Here is a 21718-nt window from a genome sequence, read left to right as displayed (position 1 = left end):
GAAACATCCATACCTTTGACTCATTTTTAATTGAGCATCAATTTTTTAGTATGATTTATCAAATTTATTTACATGTTTCAGATACTATTTTTTCCTTTTTTTTTTTTTTTGGCAGTACAGGGGATGGAACCCAGGGACATTCTACCTCTGAGCTACACTTCCAGCCCTATTTATTATTCTTTATTTTGAAACAGGGTCTCACTGAGTTGCAAAGGGCCTCACTAAGTAGCTGAGGCTGTCTGCGAACTGTGATCCTCCTGTCTCGGCCTCCCAAATGCTGGGATTACAAGTGTGCGCCATCACACCCGGCTTCTATTTTCTCTTTTTAAAATATGTTGAAAATATCCTACATTTTGTGATTTGTGTTTGGTGTGTTGATTTTGTCTTCTTTAGAAAATTTCAATTCTGATATGTTAAAATTTGATAATTGCTTTTTATAAGACATCTACTTTTTTGACTCTTGCTTAAGAAACTCTAATGTTATACAAGAATACAAAGATATGCTATTGAATATATGATACTTTTAATGTTTGGATTTAAATAATTTCACATTTACCACATCTCATTGGTGAGATTATATCAGGTATTATCCTCTATTAACTTGATAATTTCATATCTTTAAGTACAAGAGAGTAAAATCTCCATATTAGACAAAGCTATATGAACTGTATTTCTCATTCCCTGGGTTGCTCTGAATTAAGTGAATATTATAGCTATACAAACTCAATTTTGGTTTCCATGGAAATGAAGCCTTGATTGAATTCATTCTGGATGATTGACAGCTTCTATTAAGTATTATTTGAATTTTGTGGAAACAACTACAGTAAACAGAAGAGAATTATTTGGCTTATCATATGCCTCTAAAAAGCTTTCCAGGAGGTTTTGTTTTCTGGTTTTATATTCAAAACTAAACAATGCTAACCTTGACATGTGCTGCCCTTAGATGCTGGACCGGAGATTGCCAAGTGCACGTTTCATCCTGGCTGTGACTTTGATACTATGGAGCTCAGGAAAAGTGCTCTCAGTGGGTGTAGCGACAGAGGTAATGGAACCCAGCTTGAAGAACTACATCTACATTTTTATAAGTATAGCCAATTCTACTATAGTCAGGAGGTACAGCTGACAAAGGGAAATGTCTTGATGACACACAATCAAGGAAATAGGTGAAGTTTTTCTCTATCATCTTATTTTTGCATTGTCAATGACATTCAAGTTTGCAAATTTTAGATGTAAACAGGAATAACTATTATCTTCTTAACACATTCAGAGTAAGTCAATTAGATGTTAAAAGAAAGTTGGAATAATAAAAATTTGCATTTGGCAAACAAAAAAGGATTGAGAGAAAAATTATTATTTCAACCTTATTTTTAATCAAAGTCATTGTGCAAATTCTGTTATGCATTATATGAAGTTGTGTACATGCCAAATTGTGCGTGTTTTTTTTTTTGTCAAACCTTTCATTACAGCCCAAGTACAGAGAAAAACAAATAGGAGGTTGTTTCCACACACAAAAAAAGTTAATTTGGATTATTTGATCTGATTAGCAACGCATATTCTCTGAACTTCTTAAATAACATAAAGTACAGGTTTGAAATACATTTTACAAAAGGTTAAATCTTTTATGAGTTCTACAATCCCTCCCCCCAGGACTAAGAATATCTTTAAACAGAAACAGAAATCTATTTTGTATGCATATTAGTTGGGAGAATGAAAGTGTATGTTGTGGCAGCTGCTTTGAGAGATAAAGATCTTTGCTCCTTGAAAGTCTGACTCCTGCTCTTTTGAGTTTTTTCTTATGATTGTAGCACCCATCCATTCTTCAGATTCTGGGCTGTGACCGAGTTGACACATGGAATGGAAGAATGTAAACCAGGATTGTGGACAGTATCTGAGAGGAAGGGGCAGGATCCCCCTGAGCTAGTGTTTTCCCACAGTGAAATAGTCTTAGCCTTTTAGAAAAGAAGCAGTATCCTCTAGAATACAGTATGACAGAATTGTTAATAGGAACAGTTGTTTATAAGGTTTTTTGTTTGTTTGCTTTATTTTAATGCTGTTATTTGTCCCAGGAAAAAGGAAAAACAGACTTCACAAATGACACCCATACTTTTATGACTTGTTGATAAGTCACATGAATAGAGATGTTAAGTTTCCTGAGCACAAAGATTGGATTTTGTTCACTTTGGTATTCCTTAAGTGTAATACAGAACTCCATACACACTGTAGTTTTAGTGGCTTTTATCAACAAATAATGAATAAATGATAAAAGAAAAACAGCATGAGATTTATTTTTGCATTTTTCTTTTTTATATGTTACACTTGAGCAAAATACTGAGCTATGCATTGAATAGAACAAGTAAAAGATCACTGTTCTCAAGTAATTTTTTTGTGTGCGGTACTAAGGGTGGAACCCAGGGCCTTTCAACCTCTGGGGTATACTCCCTGACCTTTTTTTTTTTTTTTTTTTTTGTGGTACTGGGGTTCCTGGAAGCCCTTTTACCTCCGGGCTACACTCCCAGACCTATTTTTTCATTTTTATTTGGAAACGGTCTCCTAAGCCAGCGCGCACGGCTGGCTTCGAACCTGCGCGATCCTCCTGTCTGCCTCCCAAGCACGGGGATTACAAGCGTGTGCCACCACGCCCGGCCCTGACCTATTTTTTATACTTCATTTGGAAACGGGGTCTCACTAAGTTGCTGAGAGCCTCACTAAGTAGCTAAAGCTGGCTTCTAACCTGTGCGATCCTCCTGTCTCAGCCTCCCAAGCGCAGGGATTACAAGCATGTGCCACCATGCCAGCCCTCAAACAATTTATAATCTGATAAGGAATGCAAATTTATTGTAACTGATCTAATATAAAGTAGCTTGCAATAAGCATAATGATGAAAGAAATATAGATAAAACATTATGGGAATGATAAGGAAGGATGCAGTTACTACTCTGCAGAATCTGAAAGAATAATGGATGAATACGTAACTTTTAGAGGCAAAGGTGGAATTTTCATTTTGTTTTGTTTTCTCTTGGATATACTTCATCTCTGTGAAAGTTTAGCTTTCTTTCTGATACATAATCCCATGAGAAATCATAAGATGCTGTACAATTGGCATGCCATATGAAGGTAGAAAATGCCTAGTGACTTTCCATATTTGGGGTTTCTTTGTTTAACTGAATGGCGTCACCTTTCTCTGCCATATAGGCCCTTGATTCTGGAGTCACCTATGTGCAGTCACCACTCACAGGTGGGGAAGAGAAATCAGCCACCGACCTGGCAGCAAAGCTTTTTCTTTTTGATGAACTCGTATCCCTGGAGAATGACGTGATTGAGACCAAGAAGAAGAGGAGCTTCTCTGGCTTTGGGTCTCCCCTAGACAGGCTCTCAGCTGGCTCTGTCGATCATAAAGGTAAACAGAGGTAAGTGAACTTTGGGAGAAGGGAAGTTCCTATTCTCTAATTCTTTTACTCTGAGTTCCAAAACAGAAATAAACACACATTTAAAAAAATACAAAGAAGTACTTGGGAGGCTGAGACAGAAGGATCGCAGGTTTACAGCCAGCCAAAAATAAAAAAAATAAATAAAGTTATACTGAGGTTGTAGTTATAGATAGAATTCCCTTGGGTTCAATCCCCAATAACACACACACACACACATACACACACACACACACTACAGTGAAAAACTTGAACCTAAATACGTTTGACAGTGTGTTAGATAACCTGTGCATTTTATAGTTTAATTATGGAAGCAATTGCCTAGGGAACACAATGCCTGATGCAGCATGTATTATTATCATCATAACTTTCCTAAAGAAGACCCTGTTGTGCACAGAGGTAAAATAGAGATTATAAAACATTTCTGCGTTTGGAAGGTGATGGACAGTGTATGTGCAATGAATAAATGTTCTCCCATACTTGAGATTTTTGTCTAATGGAGTTAGCCAGAATACTGTTTTTATTTTTATCATTAATATAAAACTTTCCAAAATATGTAATTAACTCAGTCCTGTAGCAAGAGGTAATGAAAAGACTTCAGACCTTGAAGTCAGAAAACATGTGTAAGGCAAATTTTTGCTCTTTTCTAGCCCAAGCACATCTAACGGTATCTTCTCCTTTGTGATCCTCAACTTGTTTTGCCCATGAAGTAGGTGTGATTACCTAGCTCTACAAAAATTAAAGAAGAAAATCAAATTAAAGTACTTTGTAAGCTATTAATCAGTACAACAGAATTAGAATGCATCTTCCTTAGTTAATTCATAATTAAAAGGTTACTGAGTAAATTTAAAACAGTCATTTCAAACTTAATTTATTTTCTAAGAACATAATATCTATTCCTCACGTTGTAATGGCAATAATGACACAAAAGACCACCCAATTACCATATTAAAATCCCTGGGGAATTTACTAGGATTCCTTTTGCTGCTTACTCAGAACATGCTAGTTCTCACGAAATTATATAAATCCAAAGAAAGAGAAGAGAGAGGAAGGGGGGGGGAGAATCTCCTTCCCATTAAGACTTTCTTTCTTTTTTTTTTTTTTTTTTTTTTTTTACGGTCTGAGGATGGAACCCAGGGGCATTTGACCTCCAAGCTACACCCCTGCCCTTTTTTTTATTCTTTATATTGAAACTGGGTCTCACTGAGTTGCAGAGGGCCTCACTAAGTAGCTAAGGCTGTCTGCAAACTGTGATCCTCCAGTCTCAGCCTCCCGAATGCTGGGATTACAAGCGTGCAGCACCATGTTTGGCTAAGACTTTAAGTCTTTCCTAAATAATTTGTTCTTTTTCCAATCTTATTTCCACTTTCACCACCATTGGTACCACTTCATTACCAATGTATCCTCAACTCTGTTAACAGAATGATCATCTACAATGAAAATTTTTGTGTCCAATGTTACCCATTATTTGCAATATAAATTTTTTTATGCTGGTCTGTGGATGAAACCCAGGGACATTCGACCTCTGAGCTACATCCCTTGCCATATTTTTTATTCTTTATTTTGAAACAGGGTCTCACTAAGTTACAGAGGGCCTCCCTGAATAGCTGAGGCTGTCATCCCAAATGCTGGGATTACAAGCATGCATCACACTCCCCAGCAAGTGCGGCAGAGGATTTCACTACTTGGTACCTTATTTTTTCTTGATCATCTTCATATCCTTTTGCAAGGATGACTTGGTTGACTTGGACTTTGTCATTCTGGTTACTGGTTCCATGACTTTGCTCTGTTGATTGAATATCAGGATACAGGGTGCAATTTTTCAGACTTCTGTTTTAAAAGACTCTCAAGGCTACACTAGGAATACAGTCATTCACTAAACACCGTAATTTAGCTAACCTGTTCTGGAAAAACAATCTCACGACTCTTTTGAAATTCAGACTTTAATATTAGATATTAGTTCCACTCATGTTCTAGGCAATATGGTGGAGTCTGATCAGAAAGAAAATGAAAATATAACATCTAACCCTCAAACAAAGCACATGCTTGCCGGGCATGGTGGCGCACGCTTGTAATCCTAGCATTTGGGAGGCTGAGACAGGAGGATCTGGGTTTGCAGACAGCTTCAGCTAGTTAGTGAGGCTCTTTGCAACTCAGTAAGACCCTGTTTCAAAATAAAGAATAAAAAGTAGGGCTGGGGGTGTCGCTCCTGGGTTCCATCCCCAGTACCACAAAAGCCAAGCAAAACAAAATAAACAAACAAAACAATGCTTATAAGACACAAATATCATAATGAATTTAATACAAAGTATGAGGAGATACATGTCTAAAAGTACATTTTAAAAGGCAACACAAATCCAAGAGATAAGTAGACTTTTAGAAGAGAAAACTGTGTCTTCTAATTTTCTTCCAAAAAAAAATATGTTCTTCTTTTCTTCTGGAACTTCAACATGGCTAACATTACTTTTAAAACTAAGATGAAGCCGGGTGTGGTGGCGCAGGCTTGTAATCCCCGCGCTTGGGAGGCAGAGACAGGAGGATCGCACAGGTTCGAAGCCAGCCTTGCTGGCTTAAGAGACCCTGTTTCCAAAAATAAAATATGTCTGGGAGTGTAGTCTGGAGGTAGAAGGGCTTCCAGGAACCCCAGTACCACCAAAAAAAAAAAAAAGATTCACCAAGAGATAAGAACAGCATGATTCATGAATAGGTTCAGAAAAATGAAAATAAATAAATATAAAAAGCTAAACGGAGGCTAGATATGGTGGTTCACACCTGTAATCCCAATACTTGGGAGGCTAGGACAGGAGGCTAAACCAGATTCTAGGCCACCCTCAGCAACTTAGCAAGGCTCTTAGCAACTTAATGAAACCCTGTTTTGAAACAAAAACTAAAATAGGGCTGTGGGTATAGCACAGAGGTAGAACATCCCTGAGTTCTAAAATAGTATAATAAATAAATAAATACTGAACATGGTAAAAATCTATGTCAAATCATTTTGAAATGAGGCAAAGGATCACCCATTATTTCTTTTATATGATTTACCATATTTTTATTCGAGTATGACACCATTTTTATTTTTATATGCATGGAAAATTATTTTAATTCTCAGGGCAAAGTTACCTATGCTTTGAAGTCTAAACTATAGTCATCATTTCAGCTCATTTGTTTAATATCTGAAGTTAATGAAGGTTCACACCATTTATGCAAATAAAAGCAAACAGGTATGATTATACCTGGCATATAGTATCTACTTTCTAAGTGACATCTTAATAATAGAAGATATTGATGATTGGCCTAGAATATTTCTAAATAATGGTTTTCCTCACCTCTTCATGCAATACTGAAAATAATTTGTAAATAACAATAATTAGTCTTCATATTTAAATTTAATTACTATCAAGTATTTTCACAACTACTGCTTTATTTCTCTCGTTTATTTTTTGAGATCAGCAAAGCAAATGATGTCACCTTTGTAGGGTCCCAACAGGAAACAGAAGGCAGCTTGGATAAAGGAAAAATTGAGGAGGGTTTTTTAAAAAAGAAAACCACCAAAGTCTGGGTCTAGGAAAATTATACAAGTTGACACAACAGCCCTGAAGAGGCAATAAAGGAGCAATTTCTGAAAAATCAGAAAGTGGTGAAGAATCAAGTGCTTGAGAGAGAAAATCTTCTTGTGAGTCTGGTCCAGGTCTTCAGAACTGACCTTAACCAGTGCTCAGAACCGCAGGAGAGGACTTGCCCTACTGCTAGCAGCGCGGCTCCTGGGTCAGCATTCAGCCTCATTACTGGTGGTTGGAATGGAAACATGGCGAGGCTCCTTGGCAGAAAAAGCTGTGGGGTTTGGGTGGACATGTTGACAATTACAGTCCTCAGGTTGCCAGAGACTCAGTGTGTTGTCAAGGTGCTCCTGGGAGCAGGCCTGGCCCCTGTGCATTGCCAGGCATGTCGCGGCTTTACATTTTGTGCCTAGTGCCTGTGTGTTGGGCCTGATGAGTGAGTCATGTCACACGTGTTACGCTTGAGCACTGCACATGTATGAGCCACACCCGGGTGTGCTTTGGAAGTTAAGTCCCCGTTTGGCTTTAATGGAGGTTTTGTTGTAAATATGTACTCCAAGGCTGGGCGTGGTAGCACACGCTTGTAATCCCCGCGCTTGGGAGGCAGAGACAGGAGGATCATGCAGGTTTGAAGCCAGCCGCGCTGGCTTAAGAGACCCTGTTTCAAAAAAAAAGTATAAAATAGATCTGGGAGTGTAGCCTGGGGGTAGAAGGGTTTCCAGAAACCCCAGTACCACCAAAGAAATAAATAAATAATAAATATGTGTTCCATATACTGCAGAATAATGTTATAACCACTTAGTTGAAAGGGAATAACTCCATATAATACAACCAGAAAAATGATCATGTACCTTATTAACGCGCATTCAAGTCCTCTCTTGGGAGAGTTGCTGTTCCCTATGCCTTGAATAAAGTCAAAGGCAAGTACTATGGCTCTACTGGTCACACTGAAATAATAAGAATTTCCTGGCAGGCATCGCGGCATATGCCTGTGATCCCAGTTACTCAGGAAAACGAGGCGGAAGCACTACAAGTTTGAGACCAGACTCAGTAATTTAACAAGACCCTTTCTCAAAATAATAATAAAAAAAAAGACTTGGATGTATCTTATTGGTAGAGAGCCCCTGGGTTCAATCCTCATTACCACCACCAAAAAATAATAAAAACATCTACTCACTTTTATTTGAAAAAAATAATCATGTTTCAGTAATTTTCAATACCCATTCTTATGTTCTTATGTTTTACCCCAAATTATGAATACTAATAAAGCTTTCCTTTCCCCATTTTGGGGCCAGCCACACACTGGAGAGCTGTAGTGGGAACCGGCTGTGGTCAGTTTACCTTCACCCTTTTCCCTGTGCAGTAGGCTACCTATTTTCTCTTCCAAAATTGAGGCTGGAGGTTTGAAGGTGAAGTCTTACTTGAATGACTTTGTCATAACTTGGCTTTGTGCCCAGCTGACTCCTTATTATGACCTGTTTCGGAGGACACTACATAGCCCCCACCGGGAATGCTTCTATAAATATCCTTGCCTCCAGGATGCCCCTCACCCTCATCTTACCCTCTCAGCTTCTTCATTTGACACCATCATCATCGGTAACCTGTTAATTTGCTTCCCCTTTCACCTTGGAAGAAAGACCTTGGGGTAAGTTCCCTTTATAATGAACTTAAGCACCAGTCTGTCCACATGCTCCACATGTTTGACTATGGTTACTAAAAGTGAAGGGGTTCCTTACATAGTTATCTCTCTTAATTCTGATACCAACCCTATTCTAACAGCTTCTTGACTGTTAGATTTTATTGGCACCATTCTATCAGGTCCATCATGCTTATAGGTTTATCATAAGGTCTCAGTATGGCTTTCTTGAAGCCCTTCCCCTAGGAAAAATGCCACTGGTTTTTAGTAACTTGTTCCCAGAAAATTCTTTCTTCCTGACCTATTCAACATCAATCCTTTTATGAGGTTCAGCTTGGAAAAAGTCAGTTTGTAACAACATCCTTTGCAAATACTACCTAAGTCTACCACTGCACTTTAAAATGGAAGAGGAAATACTTGCCACCTACTCTCTTTTCCCCTTTAGCCTTTTTGGGACCCAGCCAAAAACTGAAATAGAAGGAATCCCATTTTAACATTCTGGTCCATTATTATTATCTTAAATTTTATAACATCCTAACAAGGAGATATTGATTCACATCGTATTCTTGTATTTTCAGAAAGATAAAATGGTTTTTCTTAGATTAACTAGCTATGACTTGTATGTCAACTTGTTTAACTATGAGTCCAATGACTTTTCACTTGAATCAATTTCCTATATAGAATAGAAAATATATTTTCACATATATTTCCTATATATGAAAGTATTTCAGGCATGGTGGCACATGCCTATAATCCCAGATACTTAGGAGGCTAAGGCAAAAAATTGATATCAATCTCAGCAACTTATTGAGACTCTATCTCAAAGTAAAAAGTAAAGATGTAGGAATGTATCTCAGTGATAAAGTGTTTAGGTCCAATCCTCAGCTCAGTACAAGAAGAGAGGGAGGAAGGGAGGAAGGGAGGGAGGGAGGGAGAGAGAGAGAGAGAGAGAGAGAGAGAGAGAGAGAGAGAGAGAGAGAGAGAGAAGGGGAGGAGGGAGAAAAGAAGGAAGGGGAAAGGAAGGAAGGAAGGAAGGAAGGAAGGAAGGAAGGAAGGAAGGAAGGAAGGAAAGGAAGCTCTGTGTAAATAAAATAGTTACCCAAGACCAGGAACAATGAAACTCACTTAGAATATATGCATTAGATAAATGCTCTTAAAATTACCATACAGTACTACATGGGTTTCTATCCTGAACCAGACATAGGTTCAGGCTACAGTTGAGAACAACTGTGCCAGGTTCAATTTGTCAGATATGATTGCCCTTTTCGGTAACAGTCTCCAAGACTAAGATAAAAATTTTACCATTTATTTCTTTCTAGTTCTTTTAAAAACACTGTGAGAGACCTAGACCAATCTGGGCATCTCATGGTGTTTCCTGACTCTTTCCAGCTTTTACTTGGTGATGCCCGAGGAGGTAGTTCAAAACGGGCTGTTTCAGAAGTGAGAAGCACAGAAAAGGGATTCAGTGTGGTGCCCTTTGAGTGTTCTTCCCTCCTACTTAAAAAGCCTGGCACTGCCATGGGAAATGCCCTTGAGCACTGTGACCTCGGGCACTCTTGCCAGTAACTGTTCTTTTATTGCCTGCTCTTCTCACCTCAGCTCAGCACCACAGAATGGGAGAGTCCTTTAACCTTCGCTCTCTATCTAACTTATATATGAATAATGAAAACTTTCTCTCAAAGGGGTAGAGACTCGATTTCGTACCTAGGATTGCAAATGCATTACTACCCATTCCTTCACAAAGGAAATTCTATAAGACATTTTGGGTGTAAATCCGTTTGCTGGATGGCAGTTTTAAAAGTTTCATTTAGTCCTGGAAGCGGATTATGAACAAGCAAACCAAGGTCTTCTTACCTTATTCTACGACTCTGTGCCACTTTCCAAAGTAAGCATGTCTGGTTACTTTACAGTGACTTCAATCTCTTTTTTGATCTCATTACTCATGGTTTCCTTCTGAATGCCTGTTTGTGTGCTCCATTCCTTGAGATAATAATTCAGAAGCTGACATTATGTGTAGTCAGCACTGTCCTCTGAATGGAAACCAAACCAAATGGAAATGTATTTAAAATTGAATTGCCACCTCTGAGATAGAATTTGAAAAAAGTCAAAAGTAAACTTTCTTCTAAGTGAAGTACCATTTCCTCTCATTCTAAACTTACTACGTTTATTATGAGGGAACCAACTGTTTTGCTCCTCCATGTGGAAGAGCTCCTGTTAGGGAAAACACTGACCTCTCTCCTGCCCTTTGTTCACTCCCTCCCAGGGAAAAGAAGAGCCTCAAACATGAATGGTCACTTTGGGAGGGGTAGTTGAATACGTTCAGCCCCTCGGTGTTCTTCCGGTCCTCATTAGATAGAATACATTCTATTCTTCATTAGATAGAATTTATGACTAGATATGTAAATCTGTCTGATCCAGGAACAAAATAAAGATGCCCTTTGAAAGGCAGAAGTAGAGCCTTATCCTAAAGTCAGTTTGGTCAGTAAGAAAAATGGCACTTTGATTTCTATATATTGACACCTATATTTTATCTCTCTGTTAGTTCTGAACGCGGACTTGGTGGAGGCATTATTGTATTAGCTACTTAAAACCACATCATCACTCAGACTTAATATGATCCTTCATCCTAATAGTCTGGACTCTGAACCGAAAGCCTTACTGTCTATTTCTGAGAGCTTCAGTTGTTTCCTTTTCACTCTTCAGGGCCTGGCTGAGACTTCATCTTAGCACACATCAGTTCCTCTAAGCTCGTATATTGGCCTTACTGTTGTCATTCTTATTTCAGCCCTGAAGTATATTCCATGTAGTTTCAAATTACAATAACTAAGATTACAAGATTCAGGATTTACCCATTTCATTCACTGTCTTCACATGTTCCCTAAGTTTTCCATTTCCATGGAAGCCCCAAATTGGATCAACTCTCTTTTCTTGTGAATCTCACGGTATAATCAATTACTGTGCAACAAAGTACCCACAATCAACCAGCTTAAGACAAAAATAAACACTTTAATATCATACAGTTTCTGTGCATCAGGTATTCAGAAAAACCTGGCCTGATTGTTTCTGGCTCAGGTTTCCTCTAAAGTTGTGGTAAAGAAGTTGGTTAGGGCCGCAGTCACCTGAAGGCTCTGCTGGAGCAGAAGTTCCAGCTCCTCACTGGCTGTTTGGCAAAAGGTCTGAGTTCTTTTCTATGTAAACCTCTTTATGGGGCTGTTAGAACGTACTTAAAGAATGGCAGCTGGCTGGAAACAGTGATTTAAAAAGCAAGGCAAAAGATGCAACAGATGTTGTTACTTCACACAGAGCTATGTTCACAATAACGTTGGTTACAGACATCAACTCTGTCCATTATGGAGACTTCATTACGGTGGAATTATCGGGGGCCATCTTAGAATCTGGCGACCATCATATAAGTTTTATACCATAATAATTTATTGCCCTGTTTCATTAATATAAATTGCTGATCTATTTAAAAGGACACCTTTTGTTGGTTATTACTCCTTCTTCCCCTTTTGGATATTACTTGGTGGTGGTGAAGCTGCATGCCCTTCTTGAAAGAGCCTAGCATTTTATTGCTTCCTTAGGATGTAGCTAGAGATCTGATCATTGTTTTTAGGGAACATTATCCATAACCTGATTCCAAGATTCTTTTCTTGGAACTCAAAAATCTCTAAACATTATCCTGTTGTCATCCAAGGGGGGGGGGGATTTTTAAGTATATATGAATCAATATTTGCACATCAAATTAATAAATTGCTAGTTTTTAAAATAAGCCTTATAAGTTTTAGAGGAATGGTTCCTATAAATAATATGCTCTTGAACTATGATGTAAATAAATAAATAACAGAAGACTAATAAAGATGGTGTAATCTTTTTCCAATTCAGTGAAAATAGCATTATCTGAACATCTAAAACCATATGTGGAGAAAACAAAAAAGAAAAAATTCTAGGACATCCTCATTAATAACCATAGATGCAAAATTTGTACAAAAATTAGCAAAACAAATCCAGTAACGTATTTAAGAATGCACCATTATTATATTGGGTTTACCACAAATATACTGTAAAAGGTTGTTTTACTTTAGAAAATCAATTAATAGAATTAAATCAAAGAAATAAACTACGTCTTCTCAATAGATGCAAAAAAGAATTCAACAAAACTAAATATTCATACATTGAGTTAAATTACCAGCAAATTCATGATAAAAGGAAATTATTTGTAAACAAGTAAGGGATATCTATAAAAAACCCTAAAACATATATTTTTATGACAACAAATTTAACAAACTGTAGAAAGTCTTTGGGGAAAAAATCATACCAGTTCATTTGAAGACATTAAAGACAATCTAAATGATAAATGGTCTCGGATAGGAAGAGTCAATATCATAAATATTTCAATTTCTTTCAAATTGATTTGTACCTAAATTCAATACACTTTCAGTAAAACTGAAATAGGATTTTCAAAAAAGACAAGCTAAATTTATTGTTAAGGTAGAGATGATTTATTAAATGAGCTGTAAAAATATTGATCAATATTAAAACATTAAAGATTTACATAAAATACGATAAGAAAGACTAATCACAGAGGGGAGATGTTTGAATATATACAGCTGACAAAGTCTAATATTCAGCATATTCTAATTATTCCTACAAATCAATGTTTAAAAGAAAAGCAAATCAATAGAAAAACAGACAACAGACTTAAAAAGGCTCCAAGTGGCCAATAAATAAATGAAAAAGTGGCCAATTTCATTAATGTTCAGAGAAAACCGGTTAAAACCACAATAAGATATGACTACCAAAATTAAAAATCCCTGAATACAAGGGTTGTCATAGATTGGAAATAATAGAAATTGTTATAAAAACACTCTTGGGTGTGTAAATCGGTGCAATCTTGGAAAACAGTCCAGTACTATGTAAGAAAATTAAGTATAAGAATGGCTGGCAATTCTACTTCTGAAAATATACTTTAGAGCAATTATTAAATGAACTCCAAAGACAGGCATAAGAAAATTTTTAGCTGAACAGTGATTAATACCAAAAAGGGAAACGCTTCAGATTTTCATCCAGTAAAATGGATAAACAAACCACTATTTGTTCATATAATGAAATATCATGCAGCAGTGAAAGCAAAGCAACTATAGCTATACATGTTAACATAGACACATTGCAAAGTACACAAAATTTGCTGAAAGAGAACTCACACATAATTCCTTTATGATTGACAAAACACTTGTTTATGTTAAGGGTATTTTATATTATCTTTTAATATCTGTATGTACTTTGGAAATTTGCCATAATTGAACTAATTAACATTAATATCATCTCACATAGCTACCTTTTAACAATAAAAACAGGTTATGTGCTCTAGTACATTCTAGTATCAAATGTCAAGTATATAATATGTTATATAGATATGATTAACACCTGTTAGTAACATGAATTAGTATTTTCAGTACTAGTAATAATATTAACAATGTTATTTATAAACTATAGTCACTATACTGTACATTTGGTCTTCAGAGTTCATTTTAAGTACAATCCTAGACCTGCCTAAACTAAATATAAAATTTTGAAGAATACATACATGGATTGTAAAATAAGGAAAAGCAAGGGAATAATTGGATCAAGTTTCAGACTGTAAATTATCTCTTGTCTGATCCACAAGTGGCATGGAGTTTGAGAGACTGGGATATCTAAGACATCTATTTCTTGTACTGGTGCTGCAAGTAGAGATGCACCTTTTCATTTTCTTTAAACTGAGCACAGATAAATTTATAGTAGAGAGAGAGAGAGAGAAAGTGTGTGTGTGTGTGTGTGTGTGTGTGTGTGTGTGTGAATTGATTCTCAGTAAAATGTTTAAATACAATTTTCCCAACGGCATTTTTACTTTTCCCATTAGTACAGCCATGTAAAGTAGAGAATTTGGTATAATTTCAAAAAGTAACTTCACAGGTTTATGAAAGTTAATTCTAGTAAAAATTATTTTGTATCTAGCCCATTCTTTGGAGAAGCTGAACCAATGCTTTTCTAAGGGCAGCCTTCCTCAACTTGACAATTGTCTAAATATCCTGAACTCTAGGACTATAAGTAGCATTTCTGGGTCTCTAGGACCACAGCTTTTTCTTTTTAGATGCATCCTCTACATGCATAAAACTCGTAAAAAAAAAAAGTTCCAAGTATGACAGAATATTGAAATGCCCTTTGCCATAACTCTTAATTTTCTGTTTAAAATAAAATGAAGGCCTGTGCTATCAACTAAGCAATTGTATAGCCTGGGCCACCTGACTTTTTAATATGTTTGAATACCACCAAAAATGAAAGTTATTTAAGAATATAAATATCAAAAAATTATTTGACATAGAAAATTTACATACTAGCCTGAAGATTAAAGTTGTGTTTAAAATAAAGAATTATTCTCTTTCTATTAGTTTGAAATATATATATATATATATATATATATATATATATATATATATATATTTCTAAACTATTTATAGAATATTTTAGAATGAAAGGTGGATTGTTTAAAATGCATATAATATAAGCCATGTCATACCATCATTCTGTCACAAGAGGGACTAGATACTCAGAAAATGAAGCTTTTTCTTTTGGTTTTTAGACTATTTTTCTACCTAACATTTATCATTTACACACATTCCTGTCAATATGCAGTTTAGAGTGTAGAATTATCATATATATGTATATATAGTTAATGTAATATTATATTGCTATATTATATATCTATTAGAAAAATATTAAGGTAACTACTAGCTTGTCAGTTTATTTCTGAATAGACACATGTTATACAGGAATTCTTTAACCTACTGAATTATTATTTTATTTATGTATTTTTAAATTAGCTGATTTTGTTTTGTATATAAGTACTAAAAGTTTAAAATGCTGAGTGGATTTTATATATGTATATATGTTTGTATTATCATATATGTATTTGTTCCACTTTAATTTAATTTTTAGATACCAGGGAGCATTTGTAACCAATCCCAAATTTGATAACAAGAATAAAATTAATTATCAATCTATTATTAGAATTAAACCATGTATAAGCTATGTTTTTAGGCATTTGGCCAGTTCCTCTACTCTGAGGAGACTTGAGTATTTCTGGAAGCTTTTCAGGAGTCACTATACATGGAGAGGGAGCAGCAACCTTCACTTCACATTTTAGATATTGCTGTCTTCTATTAAGCTTTTAGAAGACGGCAATAGTCTGTTGTTCTAAGCTTTTGTTTTTGATAAAATTTAGATAATACCTGGTATTCATATCTTCTGGAATAATACTTATTCCAGTTGAAAAAGTGGGCTACAAATTGTTTGAAAACCACTTTACTAGACTAGTAGGAAAGAATGGTATTGGCTAAAATGTGTAAAATTTTTCACGTGTCTTGCTTCAGTAGTCCTTTTGAATGTAAAATGTGAACTCTGAAAGGTAACAGGTCTTTACCACTGTATTCTCAGTGCACAGAACAAATAATTACAAATATGATCAAATCTTACTTAAAAATAAATATGTACAATAAAATATTACTTAAAATAAGTATTATTCCAGAAGATATGAAAAGCAGGTATTACCTAAATTTTATCAAAAACAAAAGCTTAGAATAACAGAGTACTGCTGTGAAGATGTGAAGAAAGAGGAACTCTCACACTGTTGGTAAGAGTGCAAACTAGTTCAGCCACTATGCAGATCAGTGTGGAGATTCCTTAGAAAACTGGGAATGGATCCACCATTTGATCTGGCTATACCACTCTTGGGTATCTTTCTAAAGGGGCTGAAATCAGTTAACTCCAGTAACATATACACCCATGTGCATAGCAGCACAATTTGTAATAGCCAAAATATGACCAACCTAGGTCTCCATCAACAAAGTAATATATTGCACAATTATGGGAAATACACACAATGGAATTCTACACAGCAATAAAGAGGAACAAAATCATGTCATTCGCAAGAAAATGGAAAGATCTGGAGAACATTATGCTAAGTGAGATCAGCCAAGCACAGAAAGAGAAGGGACATGTGTTTTCTCGAATATGTCCAAACTAGGGACTATTAGGAATACCAGAGGCACTCCAGATATGGAGGGGAAACCTCAGAAAAGCTGAAATGGAAGGGTGGGAGAGGAAAAAGGCTGAGGTTGATTAATGGAGGAGCTACATCCGAATATGTGTAAAAGTATGAACGTAGCATTGTTAACCTGGACACTCATTGTTGGGAGATGAAAAGGGAAAGTAGGGGGGTAGAGGGTGCCAAGCACAGTCTGAATGTACACCATTTCCAGTATGATCCACATAAAAATAAAAATTAAAAAACTCAAAGATGATTATTATGTAAAATTAAAAAAAGAATAACAGACTTGCAGAGGATCTCCCTAATAGTAATAGAATCAACAGAGTCTAAGTCCTCCATCTCTAAGTTTCTAATATTTTGTGGATCAAATGTGGAAAGGGAAAAAAGAGAAGAAGGAAGGAAGGAAGGAAGGAAGGAAGGAAGGAAGGAAGGGAGGGAGGGAGATTTAATTTTGCTTTAAATGCGACCCCAGCTGCCTCTCACTTGTTTAAGCAGGGAAAGATCAACTATAGTAAAGCAAAAAAAAGATCACATTTCATTTTTTAATATCACTTTTGAAAAAATTTTTAATTATTTTGGGTTATGAGAACATCACGCATTTTAAAAAAGCTTTTTTTTCATTACCGCATCTATTCTTAAAGGGGATCAGAAAAATCAGTGCACATGTCAGGTGACTGCCCCAGCTGCTATTTCCTTCCCCTTTTTGTAGTCCTTTAAGCACCTGGAAGAGCTTGATTTTTTACTTCCTCTTCTTATGTGTCTGAGACTACCCCTCAGCAGTCTCCTGTATCCTAAGCTTGCTTTTGCCTTTACCTATCTCTCGAGTGAGGCCAGCAAAGGAATTTAAGGATTAAAGTGAGAAAATCCCACCCCTTTAATATTTTCTATATATGAACCCCACTACACTTAGACATAAATGCTAAATCACATGGACAAACACATTTATTTTTATTGCTACTATAATAAAGTACAATAAATTTATTGGTTTGAAACACAAATTTATTATCTTATAATTATAGGTCAGTCAGTGCCAGTATATTCTCACCACACACGATGTGCATCATTCTAGACAAGTCTTCCAAGTCTTCTTTTCAGTCAGGTAGAGCCATAGGTGGACCGCTGGTCAATGGGCAGCCTCTAAAGTTCTTCCTGCATTGCTCAGCGCTCCCTTGCATGATCTGCCAGCTAGATGTAAAGGCTGTCAAGATTGTAGCTATTATGTTTGCTGTGTTTATTTTCTGCCATTTCAAGAACTGAGTTCCTTGTGATTGTAGGACTGAGGTGCCGGTTTTCGTTCAAGAACTTCAAGAACAATCATTCCTTGGATCATAACCTTATCCTTCATCTTCAGTGCCAGCAATGGCAAGTGACGCCTCAGATTGCTGTTCTTGGTTGATTCACTCTTTTTCAATCTTCTACTTTTAAGAGGGTCACTATATTAGGGCCACTCAGATAATATAGGAAAATCATCCTGTATCAAGGTCCTTAACCTTCATCCTATCTGCCAAATCACTAGTTATATAAAGTGGCATATTTACAGATTTCGATAATTGTTGTCTAGGAGACAATTTCTAATAAGATCACAGATACAGTTAAGGTAGATAGCAAAACCAAGAGCCAGTCTAAAGAGGAATATGGACATGAATCAGCTAAAAAGGTTGAATTACATATTATACATAATGTGATATATATAAATAAAATTATATATAATTGCCCTATTCCTAAATATCGTTTGACAGTAAGCACTGTATAAGTCTTCCTGTCTGTTTTCATCATTTTATTATAGACATCACCAAGCAGAGAACCTGGCATGTAGAAAGCACTAAGTAAACATTAACTTCCTACAAATTGTTTTAATAAATTAAGTAATATAGAAAAAAAAAGTTTGCAGTACTGAGGATTGAACCCAGGGGTATTCTACCTCCAAGCTACAGTCCCAGCCCTATTTCTAATTATTTATTTTGAAATAGGGTTGCAGAGGGCCTCACTAAGTAGCTGAAGCTAGCTGCAAACCTGCGATCCTCCTGTCTCAGCCTCCCAAGAACTGGGATTACAAGCGTGCACCACCACGCCTGGCTTAGAAAATTTTTATGTGTTAGGTAGAGCAATAAAAATCTCTCACATTTCTATTGCTCTCAATACTTTTTAGACCCTTGTATTTACTTTTTTCTTTTATATCCTGATTTAATTACAGTTTAAATTTAATTATAGATTCTGCTAATCTTAGAAGTGCTCTACATTTACTTAAATTTAAATTTGCATTTTAACTTGTACATAAAATTATACATATTTATGAGGTAATGTGATGTTTTGATACATGGTTACAGTGTGTAATATTTAACTCAGGGTAAATGTATCTATCTCCTCACATATTCATCCTACTTTTTCTTCTAGCTTCTTGAGTTATACAGTATATCGCAAATGTATAAAGACTACAATCATTATCAGTATAGCAAACCAGAAATTCTTGCTCCTATCTAATTTAATCAGTCTTTTCCCACATCTCTGTCATAGTATCACACACCTGTAATCCCAGCACTAGAGAAGTTGAGACAGGAAGATCACAGGTTAGAGGCCAGCCTCAGCAATTTAGCAAGGCCCTCAGCAACTTAGTAAGACCTTATTTCAAAATAAAAAAATAAAAGATTCTGTCCCATACCTAAAATGTTTTCTGATAATGTTCTGTTTCTTTATCCAGGTGATTATTACAGTTGTAACCTGTGTATGTCTAATATTTTCCACACATATTTCCACTTTTATCTTGTATATATAACTCAATAAAATCCCAGCATATCTTTGTCTGTTACTTTTTTTTTCCATTTTTTTTTCTTTTTTGTGGTACTGGGGATGGAACACGGGGCAATCGACCTCTGAGCTGTACCCCCAAGTCCTACTTTTTATTCTTTATTTTGAAACAGGGTCTCACTGAATTGCAAAGGACTTCACTAAGTAGTAGCTTGAGCCTGTCCTCAAAACAGTGATCCTCCCATCTCAGCCTCCCAAATGCTGGGAGCCAGTTTGTCTGTTGCTTTTTGCTTTGAAAAAAAAATGCTCACATAGGCTTCTTAACTTATCCCACCTGATTCTGTCTTCATTAAGTGGACTTAAATATCTCAGAATTCCAAAGCCAGACAGTGAAGTTCATATACTCAAGTTCTGGAATGTCCCCTGGGGATCTAAGTTTGATAAAGCAACTGATGATAATAACAAATCAAATAAAATGTTTACATTTCTATTTCTCTATAAAGAGCTAATGTACACAACATATACATAGTAAGCCTCTTAAGTCCTGTATGGATATTTTTAACTGCATTTCATAATATTTTTAAATTATTAGAGAACACATAAGCCAGTCTATCACATACATAGCTTCTGCGTAGGAAGTCTAAGTGAAGATGTTCAGCACACTTCCTCCCATGAAGGTGCATCTTAGCCTCAGCAACCCTTCCTCATTGCCATCATCCCTCCCCAGAAGAACCATACTAGGGCAAAGGTTGGGGAAACCCACCAATCCAGTCTAGTCTTCCTCAATTAAGCATGGAATAAAATCTGAAGAAAGGAAGATACTTATCCACCAAGGTAATTAGTTAGTACGCCGATTAAGACCTCATTTTTTACCTGATATAGTTGCTCATTTTTTACCTGATATATTTGAACTTGGATACGTTAGCTTGTTGTATGTAAAATGAATGTTGTCATACCTACTTCACAGATGTTCAAAATGCGAAAATGGTAACTAATTGTCATTTTTACTCCAACTCCCCCCAAAAGCCTCTGGATCTATATGAAATAAAAGAGCAAAGGTAATGATTAATAACTTGGAGTTTAGCTTAAAAATATTCATTCTTCTTGAATTGTTTCAGGAAAGCAGTAGATCATCCCAAAAGACGGTTTGGTATTCCCATGGATCGGATTGGCCGAAACCGGCTTTCAAATTCCAGAGGCTAATTGATTCCAATTGTGAGTACAATTTGAATAAGTATCAACATGTGCAGCTATTTGATTTAACATCTCACAATGGACTCATTCTTCCTTACTTATAAACCTCCCCATTGATTTCTTATCTTATAAATTCACTCTAATATTTCTATACTCAATTACTATACTGGTGCTAAGTAATTTGAGAGAAAATTGAAAAACAAAAAAGTCCTATATCTGCTTCATACTACAAGATACATGGCAACTTAGCTATAAGATGATTTAGCTATTTTCAGAAATAGCTAAGTAATTGTTAAATATTAATATGCAAATAAGGGTTAAATTGTAATGTACACAATAAATCATCTTCATAAATATACATAACTATGTAACAATTTCTTTGTTATGAAGAAGACATATTCTAGTGATATGAACCACTTCGTTATCGAGGAGTATATTACTGGGATGATGATAATGTAGAACATAGGAGAGAGAATGTTGTACCAGAAAGACTATTCATCACAGAATCAAAGCACATTAGCCAAATCCTGGTTCGGCTATTCATTCATTAGCTTGCTAGTAAAAATACCATATTTTTCTATATCTATTACATTAAAATAATAGCATAGTGGAATTATGAAGATTAAATTAAATGTTTATAGTAGTCCTAGAGTATATTGGAAACACAAATGCTTACAGGTAATAGTAATTTAGATTGCAGTTCCTAAAACTTAATCTACCCAATCCCTATACTTAATGTTTCACGCATGTTTCTTTATGTAGTCACTCTGTTTCACAAAGTAGTATTATTACTATCGCTAGTTTCTTGAGAAACAGTGCAGAATATGTTCTAATGGTGTCAGCAAAGGAGGCCAGATTCTGGATTCAAGTGCCAGATTCTCTCTCTGTTAGCCGTAGGATCCTACTTAAATTCTGAACTTCTCCATAACATGGAGATAATAATTTCAAATCCTCATTTTCCTGAGTTAATGAATCTATCATGTTAAATACTTGAGGTAGTGCCTGACATATAGTACTGAATAAGCAATAAGGATTATTATTATTGTTATATAAACAAATGGAAGGCTTAGAT

General features: G+C 35.8%; 1 protein-coding gene across 1 annotated transcript; it reads left to right on the top strand.

Annotated features, from left to right (window-relative positions):
- Window positions 1-943: 943 nt before the first annotated feature.
- OSTN (osteocrin) lies at window positions 944-20655 on the top strand (the record flags this gene model as incomplete). The annotated part of the gene is made up of 3 exons (XM_080696298.1): window positions 944-1042; window positions 3193-3407; window positions 20571-20655. The coding sequence occupies 3 exons, from the start codon at window positions 944-946 to the stop codon at window positions 20653-20655; spliced, it is 399 nt and encodes a 132-aa protein (XP_080552424.1).
- Between the last annotated feature and the right edge of the window lie 1063 nt (window positions 20656-21718).

The sequence above is a fragment of the Muscardinus avellanarius genome (genome assembly GCF_963383645.1).
Source record: "Muscardinus avellanarius genome assembly, chromosome: 5".
Taxonomy (NCBI): domain Eukaryota; kingdom Metazoa; phylum Chordata; class Mammalia; order Rodentia; family Gliridae; genus Muscardinus; species Muscardinus avellanarius.
The sequence above is the reverse complement of the archived record's forward strand: the minus strand, read 5'-3'. Positions and strand labels throughout refer to the sequence as shown.